At 31.5% G+C, this 16,215-nt stretch overlaps 6 protein-coding genes across 6 annotated transcripts, besides 3 other annotated features; 2 read left to right on the forward strand and 4 right to left on the reverse strand.

The window, feature by feature from the left end:
* Window positions 1-448: 448 nt before the first annotated feature.
* TVAGG3_0274370 (A-type inclusion protein-related family) lies at window positions 449-2,451 on the reverse strand (the record flags this gene model as incomplete). The annotated part of the gene is made up of 1 exon (XM_001318715.2): window positions 493-2,451. The coding sequence occupies one exon, from the start codon at window positions 2,449-2,451 to the stop codon at window positions 493-495; it is 1,959 nt and encodes a 652-aa protein (XP_001318750.1).
* Window positions 2,452-2,583: 132 nt separating this feature from the next.
* Window positions 2,584-3,774, reverse strand: TVAGG3_0274380 (vesicle-mediated transport; the record flags this gene model as incomplete). Its single annotated transcript, XM_001318716.1, has 1 exon — window positions 2,584-3,774. One exon carries the CDS (start codon window positions 3,772-3,774, stop codon window positions 2,584-2,586), a length of 1,191 nt encoding a protein of 396 aa, XP_001318751.1.
* A 113-nt stretch (window positions 3,775-3,887) lies between these two features.
* TVAGG3_0274390 (uncharacterized protein) lies at window positions 3,888-4,532 on the forward strand (the record flags this gene model as incomplete). Its single annotated transcript, XM_001318717.1, has 1 exon — window positions 3,888-4,532. One exon carries the CDS (start codon window positions 3,888-3,890, stop codon window positions 4,530-4,532), a length of 645 nt encoding a protein of 214 aa, XP_001318752.1.
* Window positions 4,533-4,930: 398 nt separating this feature from the next.
* TVAGG3_0274400 (uncharacterized protein) lies at window positions 4,931-8,158 on the forward strand (the record flags this gene model as incomplete). The annotated part of the gene is made up of 1 exon (XM_001318718.1): window positions 5,061-7,964. The coding sequence occupies one exon, from the start codon at window positions 5,061-5,063 to the stop codon at window positions 7,962-7,964; it is 2,904 nt and encodes a 967-aa protein (XP_001318753.1).
* A 110-nt stretch (window positions 8,159-8,268) lies between these two features.
* On the reverse strand, window positions 8,269-11,357 carry TVAGG3_0274410 (uncharacterized protein; the record flags this gene model as incomplete). Its single annotated transcript, XM_001318719.2, has 1 exon — window positions 8,484-11,357. The coding sequence occupies one exon, from the start codon at window positions 11,355-11,357 to the stop codon at window positions 8,484-8,486; it is 2,874 nt and encodes a 957-aa protein (XP_001318754.1).
* Window positions 11,358-12,272: 915 nt separating this feature from the next.
* Window positions 12,273-12,473: a mobile genetic element.
* Window positions 12,474-13,027: 554 nt separating this feature from the next.
* Window positions 13,028-14,944, reverse strand: TVAGG3_0274430 (spectrin binding; the record flags this gene model as incomplete). Its single annotated transcript, XM_001318720.1, has 1 exon — window positions 13,028-14,944. One exon carries the CDS (start codon window positions 14,942-14,944, stop codon window positions 13,028-13,030), a length of 1,917 nt encoding a protein of 638 aa, XP_001318755.1.
* Window positions 14,945-15,084: 140 nt separating this feature from the next.
* Window positions 15,085-15,122: a mobile genetic element.
* Window positions 15,085-15,122: a terminal%2Cinverted (terminal inverted repeat of Banshee-A3 transposon ID:TVAGG3_0274440).
* Window positions 15,123-16,215: the final 1,093 nt, after the last annotated feature.

Below are 16,215 nucleotides of genomic sequence, written 5' to 3' on the forward strand. Positions count from 1 at the left end.
GCTCGAAAAAAGTGTCATTTTTGGGAGTGTTTGGGGTTGACTATGTGGTCATAGTCATCCATAAGAAATCTCCCTATAACGCGCAGAGGCTATAAAAGTCCATCATTCTTTAATGCTGGATAACCTGGGCACTCCAACATTTCAAAAAAGAAAAAAAAGTGTTAATTTTATTTTTTGTTTTTGCAATACCTTTTAAAGGACATACCTCTAATTATTCTTTCGTAAATGTTTGCATTACAACTGTTTTGCTACATTTCCTCCATTTGAGCAGATTTGGTCCAATATTTTTAAAACAAAAATGAAATTTACGACCATTTGAGCAATAACCGATCATCAAAAACTTCATATCTCTACTTAATCTTTAAATTAATTAATTTTTTAAAGGACAAAACCTTTATATTGAAATTTCTTGATATTAAATGAATTCTGAAATGAAAGAATTGAAATTTAGAAACAAAACATTTTAAATTAACAACAACAAATATAGTTTCTTCAATAGAAGAAATTATTCGAATTATTATTCGGTGGAATACATGATATAACAGCCTTTTGACGACCAGGTAAGTCATATCCAGTAATATAATACGGCTCTACCTTCTTTGCTTTCTTTTCGCTATTGATAATCTCTTGATCTTTTTGTTCAAGCCTCACATTCAACTCTTTGATTTTTCTTTCTAACATGGATATTCTGTTCTTCAACTTTTGATTTTCATCGTTAACTTGAGTACTTTTATCTGTTGAATTATCTTTCATGTGTCTCAAGACTGAGCATTCATGTTGTAAGAATACTAAGTTCTCTGTTGTCTTAGAAAGAGCTTTAAGAGTTTCTGCTAGTTTTGCTTTTGTTGTCCAAAGCAAATCCTCGATTTCCTTGTGAACTGATGGATCTACCATCATGTTAACTTGATTGGAAAGATCTTCTATTTTAAGATTCAATTTTGTGATCCTATCATCTTGCTGGTAGATATGAGAATCTTTTGCAGCAATCTCTTCCTCTTTCTGCTGACATGAATCCGTCAACCTTGCAACTTCTGATTTAAGTGAGGAAATTTGATCATTAAGTTCCTTTTCAACACTTTTGACCTGATTAATTTTCTCATTTATCCAATTCTTTTGCTGCTTGACTTCCATGTCACCACAGATCCACCACCAATTTCTTGTATCTTTCTCATATGCACGAGGAGTTCCAAGGAGATTCTTCCAGCGCTTAAGAACAATGGTTGAAATTAATAAGGATCTTAAAGAAAAGTGTGGAACTGTGTTATCTAACGAAGCCTTAATTTCATTAAATCTATGAGATATCTCTCTATTTGATGCTTCAATAACTGAAACATTTGTTTTAATGATATTTAATAAGCCAAATTTGTGTCTGATATCAGAATTTTCGGCGTTTGTGTTATTAAGCTCTTGTTTTAATTCATCAGCATGCTTTAGTGCTTCATCTAACTTTGAATCTTTTTCGTTATATTTTGCATCTGAAATTTGCAAAGCTTTAATGGCATTTGCAAGTTTTTTCTTGTATTTTCGGAGTTCAATAGGCAATGCTTCAGCTATTTCGACTCTTTCTTTAAGCTTGTTATAAAATTCAGTGAAATCACTGTATTCTGGAAGGATTTCTCTAATTTTTGAAAGCCTTAATTGTAACGAATCTCTTTCCTTGACAACAGTTCTAATCAAAGCTGTCTTATCATCTAAAGCTTTCTCAACACTTGCAAGTTTATCACTTTGAGTTTGGAACAACTGATGCATTGAAGAATTTTCGTCTTGCTGCTGCTTGATAATAGATCTAAGTGATTTACATCTATCCTCTGATTCTTTTTGGTCTGCAATAGCTAATTCACATTTAGTATTCATCTCAAAATATTCATGTTGTAATTTTTCATAGTCAGCTGACTTCTTGAGAAGAGAATCACGACACTGAACGAATTCAACTTGAGATGAACTTGCTTGATCCTTGAATTTGGCAACATCTTGTTCAAGATTAGTAATTATTGATCTATAATGTTCTTCTCTTTCTTTAAGCATTCTGTCCATACTTTCCTTTCGAGCTAACTGATCTGTATGATTCTTATTTTCTAATCGAATTATTTCTTCATGCATTTTGTTATTTTCATTTTGTAATTCTTCGATATTCTTATTTAATTCGCTATTAGCATTTGTCAAGTGCTCATTTTTGTTTTCAAGATCCATCAAACGATCATGTAAGTCTTGTTTTTCTTTATTAAAATCGTTTTCCATTTGTAATAGTCTTTGCTTAAAAACTGCAATTTGATTTTGTAAAGAACCAACTTGTTGCTTTGTTTCAAGATAATCTGCCATTCTTTCTTGCATTTCATCGTATATTTGAATTTTATCGATTGATTCATCAGATTCTGTTTCTAAATTTACTGTTGTTGGCAATGTTAGCTCACTCTTCTTCTTTCCTGAAAACGAAAGTGAAGAGCTTTCCATGATTTTTGAAGAATTTTCCAAAATTAAACGTACACTATTTGAATTATCCAAAATTATTTCCGTGAAAATTCAATAGTTTACACGTATTAATTTTTATACAACATTTTAAATTATATAAACAAATATAATATATTACATTTCAGTACCCCAAATAACATATTTTCGAGGTTCAGAATTATAAGAAGAATTTGATGATACAGAAATATTTGAGCTTGGATTGAAGGTAACATCATCTTTAGAGATGGAATTACCTGTAAATGACTTCATATGGTCCTTGAAAGACAAGTAAGCTGCAAATTTCTGTTTCGGAACATCTTTATCGAAAAATAATGTTCCAGATATATCTGTTTCAGCATTTGACTGCTGTACATCATAAACAAGAATGGTTTCTGTTCGGCTTTGCTTTACTTGGCCGATTATGTTTGGATATTTTTGTTTAATTAGATTTCCGCAGTCATTGAACTCCAAATGAACCGTAACTGATACAATTGGATTTTTAACATTCAATTTGAGACTGTAATCTAATGTTGAACCATTGATTTTGTAGGAATAAGTTCCGATTAATGGCATTTCGGAAACAGACATAGGAATTTCCCATGCAAGGAGTTGGCATACACCAGTTGGAGGTAGGAATTCTATTTTTCCATGATCATATGACTTAACACTGAAATGAGACTGAATATTAGTCATTTTTTCAGGTTTTGTAAAAGTAACTGTAACATTTGGAAGTAATGAAACTGATGCTGATATTTGTAAGCTTCCAAAAGCCTTAAAATATGTTTGATTTTGGGAAATTGATCCAACAATGACTTCTTTCAAAGTAAAATCAAGTTGTTGGACAGGATATGCTAATGTTGACTTCCATGAAGGAACAGGAGTAGAATTAATCTTATTATAGCCTGCATTAAACCTTGAAATTTCAACTCTGCCTGTTAATTGCGAAGAAAGGTATTGATCGTGAAGTACAGGGGTACCAAAAGGAAGAATGAGGTTTATCATCTGCTTTAATGAAGCGAATTCGATTTTTGGCGATTCAGGGAGTAAAGATCTAATTGTCGACCTTAGAATGGCTTCAATGTATGATAAAAAGTATAAGGATCCTGCTATTATCGATTTTTCGAACTCTGGTTTAGGAATGAAAGGTATCACGCAAATATAAAAGGTTTTTGTAGTGTAAGATACCAAAAATGTATTATCACTGATCTTAAAAACATTCTTTCCTTCTTCGTTTATATATGGCAAAATTTTTTCTTGGAAATATTTTTCTAATTTTTCATCTGTTGAAGTTATTTCTGATTTATTTTCAACCTGAGCTTCCACCATGGAAAATTTCTGAGAATATGCTATTTTTCCTGAATCAGAGAAAAGAAAGAACGATCTGAAACTTAAAATTCTCTGATTTTGCATTTTTTGTCAAATTTTTGTCACTTTTATTTATGGAAGAATTAATCGTAAAACATCTTGATGAACCTCTTCCATGTCAGTGGAACTTGAAATGCGAAAATATCAAAAAGCAAGAGCAACATTCTAAGGAAAAATTCATCGAACTCGTTGCAGAATACACTGAATTAAATACTTTACATGATATATTTGGAAAATTGGCCAATATTTCAATCTCAACACTTGGCTTTTTCTCTAAGATCACATTATACAAAATAAATTCAAATTTGGCTCAACAAAATTTCACTGCCGTATCATTAGTTAATTTACCACCTACAATCGTTTCAGATATGTATGTTTTCCTCATTGTATACGGAGTATTTGGTGATTTGGCTTACAAAGACAAAATAATTTCTTTTGAATTTTCCAGGTCAGGAACGAACTTCAGTTTGATCATTATGTACAATCTAATGGATTGCAAACTGAATGCCACTATAATTGAGAGTTTATACAAATTTATTGAAATTCCTCGTTTTGTTGAAGCCTACGATCCAGAAAAGTTCCAACCATCAATAGATATAATGATGAAACAGCCATTACCAAGTACTTTCAATCAGAAACTTGACGTTAAAAATACTTTTGATTCTGCAGTGAATATATTAGCAAAACAACTCACTGAAGCTCAAGCATCATCCAAATAAGTTTTTTGTATTGTAATTTTCTATCTTTTATAAAATAAAATTTGTTCATTATTTAATTATGCTTTTTTTTTATGTGTCTCACTCAATAACAAGATTATATTCTTCATTTACAAAGTATTTTAAGTTCATTTCAATAATAAATTGACATTTTGAAAAATAATCATTAATATTTTGCGTAAAATCATGTTTTCCATGAAACAAACATTTAAAACACATAAATTTAGTGTATTTCTTCAAGAAATTGATTCAGCTGTAATAGCTATGCATGATCTGCATAAAGATTTGAGTGGAACGGGAAATTTAGACATGTAAATTGACCATATAGAGGAAACTTATATGTGTTATTCATGAATGAATATGAATTTTGAATGAATTGTGAGTTTCCATAATGATCCTATCAAAATTTAGTATTTTTATATAATTCAGCAAAACTTTGAATGTGAATTTATGTCCACACCATATTGGCAATATAGATCCGGCTTGAATCAAAAAAAAAAAGAATTCAATGGGAGAAGAGTACGTTATGAAATGGGGGATGAAAGCTATATAGAGGTTTCAACACATTTATATGATACAGTCCCCCAATATCCACCAAATACTAGAACACAGACTCTTGAAGATACAATTCTAAATAAAAAAACTCCATTTGAACTCCCAAGAGAAAATTCAGCAAGAGTTTCTACAACAAAACGCCCAAAAACAGCATTTGAAGTCAACCCCATATTCTCAGGATTCAAAGATGCATATGATATATCGCATAGAAACAAGAAACCAGTTAAAAAACAAGAAGTATTACAAGATTTACCAAAAGAATTAGAGCCAACAGTAGTTACAGTTAATCCTCCAAAACCATCGAACTTCTGGGTCGCTCAACAAAGAGTAAATGCCCAAAAACTTCTGGATGAATTAAATGATTTGCTTAAAAAATCAGAAGAAGCAACAAAAAATATACAAAATCCACTTGAAGCGAAAGTTTATTCATTTGAATCCAAGTTAAAACTTCATGATCATATTCTTTCTCAATTTACTGAACAAGAACTCTCTGAATCAAAGGAAAGAGGAGATCTTCTTACAAGAATCAGAGATTACTACAAGAATATATCAGGAAAAATCCCGCAAATCAAAGAAGATTTCGAGAAAAAATACAAAGAAATTACAGATCAATTTTCAGAATCAGAAAGTAAGATGAAAGTACTTGAAGAACAACGTAATGCATCTTTAGCGGTCATTGACAAGCAAAATAAGACTCTGGAGAATCTTCGACAACAAATGAACGAATACAAGCTTAAAAGTACTTCTGCAGAAAACCAATTACGTATTCTTGCTAATGATAAGCAAGCAATGATTCGCTCATCACATACTAACCAACAAAAGCTTTTAGAAATTAATGCGCAAATCGAAGAAAAGAATCAGCAGAAAGCCAAGTTAAATGAACTCATTGACACTCTCACTAAAGATATTGCCATACGTACTGAAGAATTACGAAAAGCTACGCTTGAACTCCAAGGAATTAAAGAAGAATTAAATACAATTAACCAGCAAAACGATGGATACAGAGCTATCATTAAAGATCGTCAAATGCTACTAGAAAGACTCCAAAATACTCCTCTCCGTGATATAGATCGTTCTAATTTTGTTGATATGTCAATCCAAGTCGATACAGTGCCTAAAAAAGAGGATGCGGCCAAATCTCCTAAACACAGAGCCTCAACTATCCAAAATCAGAACGAATTCCGCCAAGTTAAATCTGATATGCAAGTTGTAAAACAAGCTTTGACCGATCAGAACAATCCAAATGGCCAAACAGAAGAAAATACTAATCAGCAGGAGCAAACGGGCGTAAATATCGAAAATTCCCAACAATTGCATCTTGTTCGTGAAAAAATCCTCCAAAACAACAACATTTTCGATTATTCTGTCAAATCAATTGTTTCTGCGCACGAAGGCAATTTCGGGTTAGACAAAAGCTGCAAAGATGAAGCTAAAATCCTTTCCAGATGGATAATGACTCGTATCATGAAAAACGCTTGTAAAACAATCATGAACGAGAACAAATCTGTTCAAACAGATGCCATAGAATCATTAGTACAAAGTAGTCCTAACATTGATCTCGTGATTCCTCAAGTTACAGATGATTCAAAGATTCCTGTTCCCATTGAATTGAAACTTGCTCCGAAATCATTAGTTCCTTTCGTCAAAAAGAGTCGTTTCTGTTCACTTCTTACTATTGATGGGTCGAACAGAGAACCTAAAGCGATTGATTGGCTTGTCCACACAATCAGGAGTATCTTTGACGAGAAAACAGTTGATGACAGGACACAAGTTAGAAATGGCGAAGAAATTTTGCCTCTTCCTGAATATATGTTGAAATGGGCTCTCAGACAGTTCGGTCGTGATGATTTAGTACAAAAGGGATGTTGGGATGTCTTCATTTCTTCTCATCATCATATGCAGAAATACTTAGAAATCACTTTATTCACGAGATTCATTGATGAAGATTGGACAACACCGCAATTGACATTTTTCCTTAAATGTAGAACATGGATTTTAACAAGGTGTATTTCTATTCCTGTAGAACATATTGAACTTGGAGAATATCTCACTGAAACATATCTAACAAAAGACCAAGTCTTCGAGTTTTTCCATCATTTCTTCCCTCTTTCTGAACCAGAATTGATTAATGACATCGCAATAAGAGGTTGTGGATCTGCAGACAATGAAAGAAAACTTAGTGATGAACCATTCTGTGTTCCAATGAATAGAATTCTAGAACTTGCTGTTGGAGAAGAGATGGATTCAAGAGTAAGACGCATCAGAAGAATGTTGGCTTTCTTTAGACCAATCCCTCGAATGACACTGAAAAGATTCGGAGAATTTGTTAAAAAGATGATTGTCAACATCGATCCAAATCTCATTGACAGTCTTTATCGATCTTCTCTCGTCCCTAATTCCCTGAGACAGGATTACGATATGAATTTGTTCATAGAGACATTCCTTGAAGATAAGGAAGTTCTTCCACGTGATTGGCCTGATCCAACAATCACTTGCGAACAATTTGCTGAATATTCACCAATTTATTCAATTACACTTAACAGATGGGAACAGTTCAAAATGTTTTTGGAGAAGATGCTTGACGAACTTGAATCTAGAAATCAAGAAGAAGAGATTCGTATCTTGATTAATGAAATTCGTCATGAAACATTTCAGATGCTTGAAGCTAAATTTACGTTTGATGGAATTTTGTTCTATCAGACTTATCATCGAGTTCTTGAAGTTGTTTTAAGCACATGTTACAAAGTCTCTAAGGCAGATCCAGAAAATATCAACCGTCAAATTAATGATTTCCAGAAAATACTATTCGAAAAACATCGACAACTCAGCGAAAGAGTTGCATCAAGTAATCCAAACTCTGTTCCACAATCACCAAAATAATTTATTATTTTTATGTTTTTATGTTATTATTTCTTTATGTTTTGTTTATTTTAATATAAAACTTCAATCACAACCATTTTACTTAGTAATTTTCATATGGAAAATGTGTTATTTCTAATGACCATGAGTCTTCATAAATTATGTATGTCGATAGAAATAATTATTAGAGTTTTCATATACAAGTGCAAAAAAATGGCCAAAAACGATTGTTCTAAATTCAATCTGTGAATTATTTGTTCATTTAAAAATCAATTCGTGTAAAGTAGTCAAAAATGAATGGATTTTTTCTTATATATATATATTTAGCATTCGCAACTGTTGCAATTCTTTATTAATGAATTTGATTTTTAATAATGGTCTACTCCAAATTCAATCTCAATTAATCGTTTTTGAGCATTTATTTATTAAATGTAAATATTTTATTATATGCATAATAATATAAAATAAATATTGGAAATATATATAATAATTTTACCAAATACCGAGATGTTGCGTGGAACTTAGAAGGAGAGTTGTGAATTATATATGGTGTTTTCCAATTGGCTTTGGGAGTTTATCTTTACCTGTTTTAATTCTAATCATATCATTACATAAATTAAGTGGGACATAAAATGCAGCTGCCCCACAAAGGAGGCTCGATGGATAAGATTCAGAAACGATCGCTTTAGCTCTGGATTCGAACGACGGAGAGAAATCAGAGAAGTCTCTCGTTCCGCAGTAGTATATCATGCTTACAGCGGTCTTAGTGAAAGCAGAAGATCCAATGTATGTTGCTTCTGAGCTTACAATAAGGACATGATCGACATCAGAACCGTAGAATGAGAGGTTTCCTATGTGCTGCACCATATCTGGGACATTCTTGACCATGCTGCAGTTCATGAATGACTTATCGCCGATGTATACGACAGACGGAGGGATCGTGAACGAGAGCTTGACGCAGTTCATGAACGCGTAATCTGATATAGTTTCGATGTTCATGTTTATTCTTACGCTCTCGAGAGATTTGCATCCTGAGAAAAGACCTTCTGGGATTGTGTAGTACTCTCGACTCGATGATGATGTCGACATCAGTTTCTTCGATGTTGAATCGACATCTCGCTTGATGCGACGAATTCCTACTGACTTCAGATTCACGCAGTTCTTGAATTCGTAAGATGATAAGTAGACATCGCAATCGAGGGAGAATGTCTCTATCTGCTTATCTGCAAATGCATAAGAATCGATTCGAGATATCGTTGTACCTCCACCGATGTTGAAATACTTAAGTCTGAATGATGCGAACGCGTTGCTCCCGATCGAGATGATTGAGAGATTCTGTCTTATGTTGACAGTCGTTATCGAAGTCGCTCCTCCGAAGCATGAAGATGTTATACTGACGAACGAGTCAGGGACAGTGTAATTAGTCAATGATGTGCATCCTGAAAACGCAGAATCACTGATACTAGACATCTTCGAGTTAGACTCGAAAGATATGTTTGTCAGAGAGACGCAGTTCTTAAACGCGTTTGCTCTTATCGTTGTGCAGTTTGCAGGTATGTTGATTGTCGATAACTTCACGCAGTTCGAGAATATGTTTTCTCCGAGTGCGTTCAGCGCGCAGAATCTCCCGAAAGAGAATGTCGTCAGCGATGTGCAGTCAGCGAATATAGACTCAGAGTCCAATTCTGCCATCGCGAAGTCTGGGAATGTGATGATCACGAGCTCCGTGCATCCTGCAAAAGCGCTCTGCTGGACAGTCTCGAGTGAAGTCGGGAGGTCGACGCGGAATAGAGATGTGCACGAGTAGAATGTACCATCTTCGATTATCCTAAGTTTGCAACCATACTCGAATGTAAGATCTTTCAACTTAGAACATCCCCAGAAAGCGTTAGAACCGATGATGATTATGTTCTTGTATATAAACGCAGACGTTTTACCGCCTGGGCAGCAGACAAGCTTATCCTTGTTTATTGTGTACACGATGCCATCGTTGCTAGAATAGTTCTTGTTCTCAGATGAGACGTTGATCGAAGTCAGCGATGTGCAGTAACCAACAGACGAAGGATCGAATGTTGTGACAGATGCAGGAATCTCTATATTAGGCAAAGATGTGCAAGACTTGAATATTCCTCCTCCTAACACTTTCAAATTGACACCTTCAGAAAAATTTACTGTTTTTAATTTCCAACAGCCTTTGAATGCATTCACCCCAATGAATTCTAATGATGATGGAAATGAAATCGACTCAAGAGCCGAATTTTCAAAAGCTAATTCATCAATATAATTCAACATTGACCCTTCTGCTATCGAAAAGTTTGTTAACGAAGATGTTCCTGAGAAACTTCTGTCCGTGATTTTTTTAACTGTTTTTGGTAGCTCAAAATTGTTCAATTTAACACACAAATTAAATACTCGAATTCCACTGAATCTATTATCACATTTAGAATGAAAAGTAACTCGTTCAAGCCAATTGCATGAATAAAACGCTACATAGCCAATTTCTTGTAAATTCTTTCCAAAATTAATTTCTTTAATAAGACTACTTGAAAAAAAATAATCATATATGATTTTTGGACCATCTCCATCAAATTCAATATATTGTAAATTTGAATAATAAAAACAGTAAGATCCAAGAGATATCACAGATGATGGAATTCTGATTGATGTGAAATTAATTGAATAAAAGGAAAGAGATCCTATATATAATAATCCTTCGTTTAATTCAACATTTTTGAGTTTAGTGCAGTTGTTGAAACAAAAATCTCCAATCGAAGTACGAAGATGATTCAGAGCAACAGATGTTATGCCTCCAATGCACGCAATTGCAGTTTTGAATCCTTTAGAGTAAACAATGCCACTATCGCAGTCATAGTATGAACTCGATGAATCAACATTGATACTCGTCAGTTGAGTACATGTTTGGAAAATAGTCTTCCCGAAGTTGACAACAGAATAAGGTATCGTGAATGATGTTGTTGATGGAGACATGTATATGAAACTAGTTCCATTCTTCAACATAAGTGTTGCTGGATATATAACATCATATTCTGGATTCTCTTGATCGATTTCAATCAACTCTATATTTGGTGCACCTGCGAATGCATTTATATTTATATTGACCAAAGAAGCAGGGATATAAATTGTTTTTAAACTAGAAACTTGATTGAATATATATGATGATATTTTTGTACAACCGGGAGGAAAATTGAAATCCACAATATTTGTTCTCTGAAATGCATTAGATCCAATGGAAATAAGTTCACTTCCTTCTTCAAATTCAATTGCATTTAATTGATAATCAGAACGAAAAGCATTATTGTCAATAACCTTAACTCTCCTTGAAAGATAAATAAATTCAACTCGATAAGCAGATCCCCAACCACTAATTGTTGAAATTTGCGAACCAATTTCCATATAAATTTTTTTAATATATGAAGTTTCAATAAAACCTAATCCAATGAAAGAGATATTTTTTGAAATATTTAATATTTGAATTTTGCTTTCTGTGAATGCATATGATCCAATGATAGTTGTCTCTGGTGAAAAACTAAATATTTTTTTCTGTGGTGGTAATCTTACAAGTTGATTTTTCCCTTTGAAATATAACGCACCATATTCATCAAGTTCGAAAAAATCATTTCCTTTTGGGAAGATAAAATTATTGAATGAAAAACAATAAAATGTATCATGGCCGGATATTGTCTGCAATGTTGAAGGGAGATAAAGATCTTCTAGAACTGAAAAGTAATAAAAAGTGTTTGTGTCTAATGCTGTACATCCTTCTCCAACATGTACAATTCTGACGGAATTTCTGTCGCAGTTTTGTGCTGATTCTGTCGCTGAGAGAGTTCCAGTTCCTTCGACGAATAATGTTGTTTGTTGAGTTTTGAATGAGAAACATGAAGATATCTGAAAAAAATAAAATATTATTTTTTCATTTCATTTTCAAATTAAATGAATCATTGAGAAAAATAGATTAAATCACTTTATTATTTAAATATAGAAGATTAATAGCTTATGTATCTATAGAGTCTAGCACTAATATATTTGCACATAGCATTCTGATGTCTCTTACAAAAAAAATAATTTGAATAGAATTGGTTTGAAAATATCATTCAATATTTGATATAAAAAAATTTATTATGTTTTGAATGAATCAGATTCATTGATCTTTATTGTATTAATTAGCCCGAGTATATTACTTTCTTAATTTTAGACTTGAAAGTTAACCACGAACTGTTATATTTTACTCTTATTTGACAATGAAGGAAAAGTGGCCAGTGTCACTTTTTGTCAAAATGACAACTTAGAATTTTTATTTGAATAAAGCCTGAGAGGTACTGACTCCTAATCAGTGCCTTGTAGCCTCCATTCCCTAGTAGAAATGGGAGAAATTTTGTCCGAATAACATATCATTTGGACAAAGTTTCACCCATTTCTGTTAAGAATGAATGTGTGAGGACTATATACTACCAATATGTAGCCCTCACCCATTCATTTTCATGCTAAAGCCCGCAAACTTTGGGTTAACGTGAAAGCATTAACCCGAAGATTACTGACTTCAGCTAAGTGATTGGTGGCTGCAGAGCACTGATTCTGTATCAGTGCCTTGTAATAATATGCTAGCAATAATATGATATGCAATTAGACCACAAAGTGATCGCTTAAGCTCCAGATTCAAAATTAGAAATATCATTTTTCTTCCCTATATTTCATGAATAAGAGAATAAGCAATCTAACTTTTGGAGTTTGGTTGATAAATAGTGTCACGCATTATTAGATTTATGAATAAATACTTTCATATATATATTGTTCACATAGTATACTATCTATTTCTTGTAATTTGGAGTTCGCATAAAAGAGAAATTAAGGTCACTTATCATCAAAAAAGCTCATAAGCAGATATCATGATCAAAACTATTACTATTCTAACTCGACATATAATGATATAGTTTATGTATATATAGCTTTCACGCTAATACTCTCTTATTGATATGTTAATTTTAGAAAATAATGGAAATAAATAAGTTTATCGGCAACTTTAAGTGTATTTCATCATCTAACTAATGATTATGAATCAAAAATTATTTCTTAAAATCATTTATTGCGTTCTGAATGAGATTCGTAATTGTCTGAGATTGTGCTTTGCTCAATGGTGTTGAATCATAGAAATCTGGGATTGTTGGATCTGCATTGATATTCATAAGAACAATTTCAACCGATTTAGGATCATTAATCCAAACTGCGGTTAATAATGGAGTCTTTCCAAGTCTATCTCTTGAGTTTATATCCATTCCTGATTCAAGAGCTAAGTATTCAGCAACTTGATACTGTTGATTTTCAATGGCAACATGAAGAGCAGTTCTTTTTTTAGAGTCAACAATATTCGGATTAACTTTCATTTCTTCAATCATCCATTTAACTAAATTAGGTTTTCCATTTGCTGCAGCAATATGAATGGCAGTCATATTATTAGATAATATTCTCTTGAAGTCATTTTCTTCTTGATAAAACAATTTAACAATGTCTAAATTGCCAAGTGCGCATGCAAATGCTTCAATTGTATATACTGTTGAATAATAATCATCTTTAGAATATAATCCCATTTCCCAGACATATTTTATGCATTCGTAATTACCACCTTGCATTGCTAATGCCAAATGTGACATTTCTTTGCTTTTGTGGACGCGATCTAATTCTGGAAGTTGAGAAATCAAATAAACAATATCTATTTGACCAGTTTTCAAAGCTATTTCATACGGTGTTAGATTATCAGCATTAACAGCGTTGATTTCAACTAAAGGAAAACTCAAAAGAAATTGAACACATTTAATAGAACCAGAGATTACTGCATAATGAAGAGGAGTATTTCTATCTGGATAATCAGGCTTATTAAATAAAAGATTATCAAATTCCGTGAAGAAAGATAATATAGCATAATTACCATATTTGCATATTTTATGCAAAATCAATGAATTATCATAGAAATTATGTGAACTCAGCTTCAAATGACTGCATAATTCAACTAAATTAAATTTACAAGCCAAATCAAGTAAATCAGAATTTATCTTTGGATTATTAATTTCTTGGTTCTCGAGAATCCAATTGAGAATAGTTGTGTTTCTATATTTAGCTGCGATTAATATACATGAATCTTCAAATGATGAACTGAAATATTTGAAAATTTCAAGAGATTGACCGATAATTGCATATTCAGCTGAGTTATCTCCTCTGTTTGCAGAATTTTTGATCATTAAATACTTAAATATCTTAATACTTCCAAAATTAGCAGCAATATCTGATAGATTAACATCATAAGAAAAGAAATTCCTGTCCCAAAAGATATCTTTGACAGTAATTGTTTCAAGTAGCCAGATATTTTCCAATGTTAAAATTTTTATGAATGAATCTAAATCATCATCGATAATATTCTTTATAATGGTTTTATTTGTACCTCCATACTTGCAATAATCGATTGCTGATATTAGATCGTTGTTAAATGGAAGTTTTCCAAATAAATGAGGTTGTAAAATTGAATTATCTGATTCTGATAATAAATCTTGTAGCATCACACTTAATATATTGAAAAATTCACATGGATCTTGAATTACTTGGCATATATATGAAATTGATGAACTATTTAAAATCTGTTGTTGGAAAAGTATCCGTATTAAGTAAGAAATCTCATATTGGTATCTTTTTGCTTTTGAAGTCAGCTCTTCCATTAATGAATGGCGAAGAACATCATCTAATTCCGGAATTAATTGATGGATTCCAATGATTAAATCAGTATATTTAGTTATTCTATGTGGATTTAATAGATAGTTTAAAACTAAATTCTTAATTATCGTTGGAAGAAAATTAGAATCCAATAATCCTTGATTTATAAATGAGTTGATGATAGAATCAGCTGGTATTTGAAATATTTGGCTTATCAAGGACTGTATTTGGATTTCAGCTTGTAATTCTTTCTTGAAAGTAGCCAAAAAATAGTCATTCATATAAAAATTGTGAAAGGTCATATCTCCATTGACTAGTCAAAAAAAGATAAGTAGTACTAATGATAAGAATTTAATATCTCCAATATTTGCCGATCAATTTTTCAAGGTAAAAAAATTGTAAATATTCTCACCATCAAAACTGTTGTCAACAGAAATTCATCAAAAGTGACACCTCAGAAAAGCTAAAATATTGAATTTTTGGAACTTTTGATAGAGCACGTTTTTAAATATTAATTAAAGTAAATGTATATTTTGTAAAGATTCTTTTTAATAAAAAAGTAAAATTTTGAAGAAGAACACAAAATCTTCTGAAAAATAATATCACATAAACTCATATTATTTTCTAATATATAACTATTTTATATAAAAATCAAATTCAATGATCTTAAAAGCGAAGGATAAACCTCAAAATTTACGAATATAATGAGTGGGAATATAATGCTTATCTATCATAAAACCATATGAAATATCAATTTTTGCTTTACGCCTAATTTTTGACGACAATTAGCAAAAAATGTTAAATGTTAACACTCAGTCCATTTGAATATGAAAAATAAAATTGACTTTGATTAAATGTTTTTATTTATCATGCAATTCTTCTTGCGACCAAAGATTTGAATAAAAGTTCAAAAAATAAGATAGCTTAAAAAATAATATACGGTAGTGTTTACTAATAGATGAATAGTATATAAATTCTATTAAAATGGATTTGATCCAAAAAAATATAAAACCAAAAATAATTGTTATAATTTAAATGAAGAAGTAATTTAAAACGATTTTATTTATGATCAAATTTTATATATTTTTTGGATCAAATCCATTTTAATAGAATTTATATACTATTCATCTATTAGTAAACACTACCGTATATTATTTTTTAAGCTATCTTATTTTTTGAACTTTTATTCAAATCTTTGGTCGCAAGAAGAATTGCATGATAAATAAAAACATTTAATCAAAGTCAATTTTATTTTTCATATTCAAATGGACTGAGTGTTAACATTTAACATTTTTTGCTAATTGTCGTCAAAAATTAGGCGTAAAGCAAAAATTGATATTTCATATGGTTTTATGATAGATAAGCATTATATTCCCACTCATTATATTCGTAAATTTTGAGGTTTATCCTTCGCTTTTAAGATCATTGAATTTGATTTTTATATAAAATAGTTATATATTAGAAAATAATATGAGTTTATGTGATATTATTTTTCAGAAGATTTCATTCTATATGCCTATGAAAAGTACTCTCAAAACTAACTTTTTCCTAA

This window comes from Trichomonas vaginalis, chromosome V (assembly GCF_026262505.1).
Source record: "Trichomonas vaginalis G3 chromosome V, whole genome shotgun sequence".
In the NCBI taxonomy this organism is placed as follows: Eukaryota; Parabasalia; order Trichomonadida; family Trichomonadidae; genus Trichomonas; species Trichomonas vaginalis.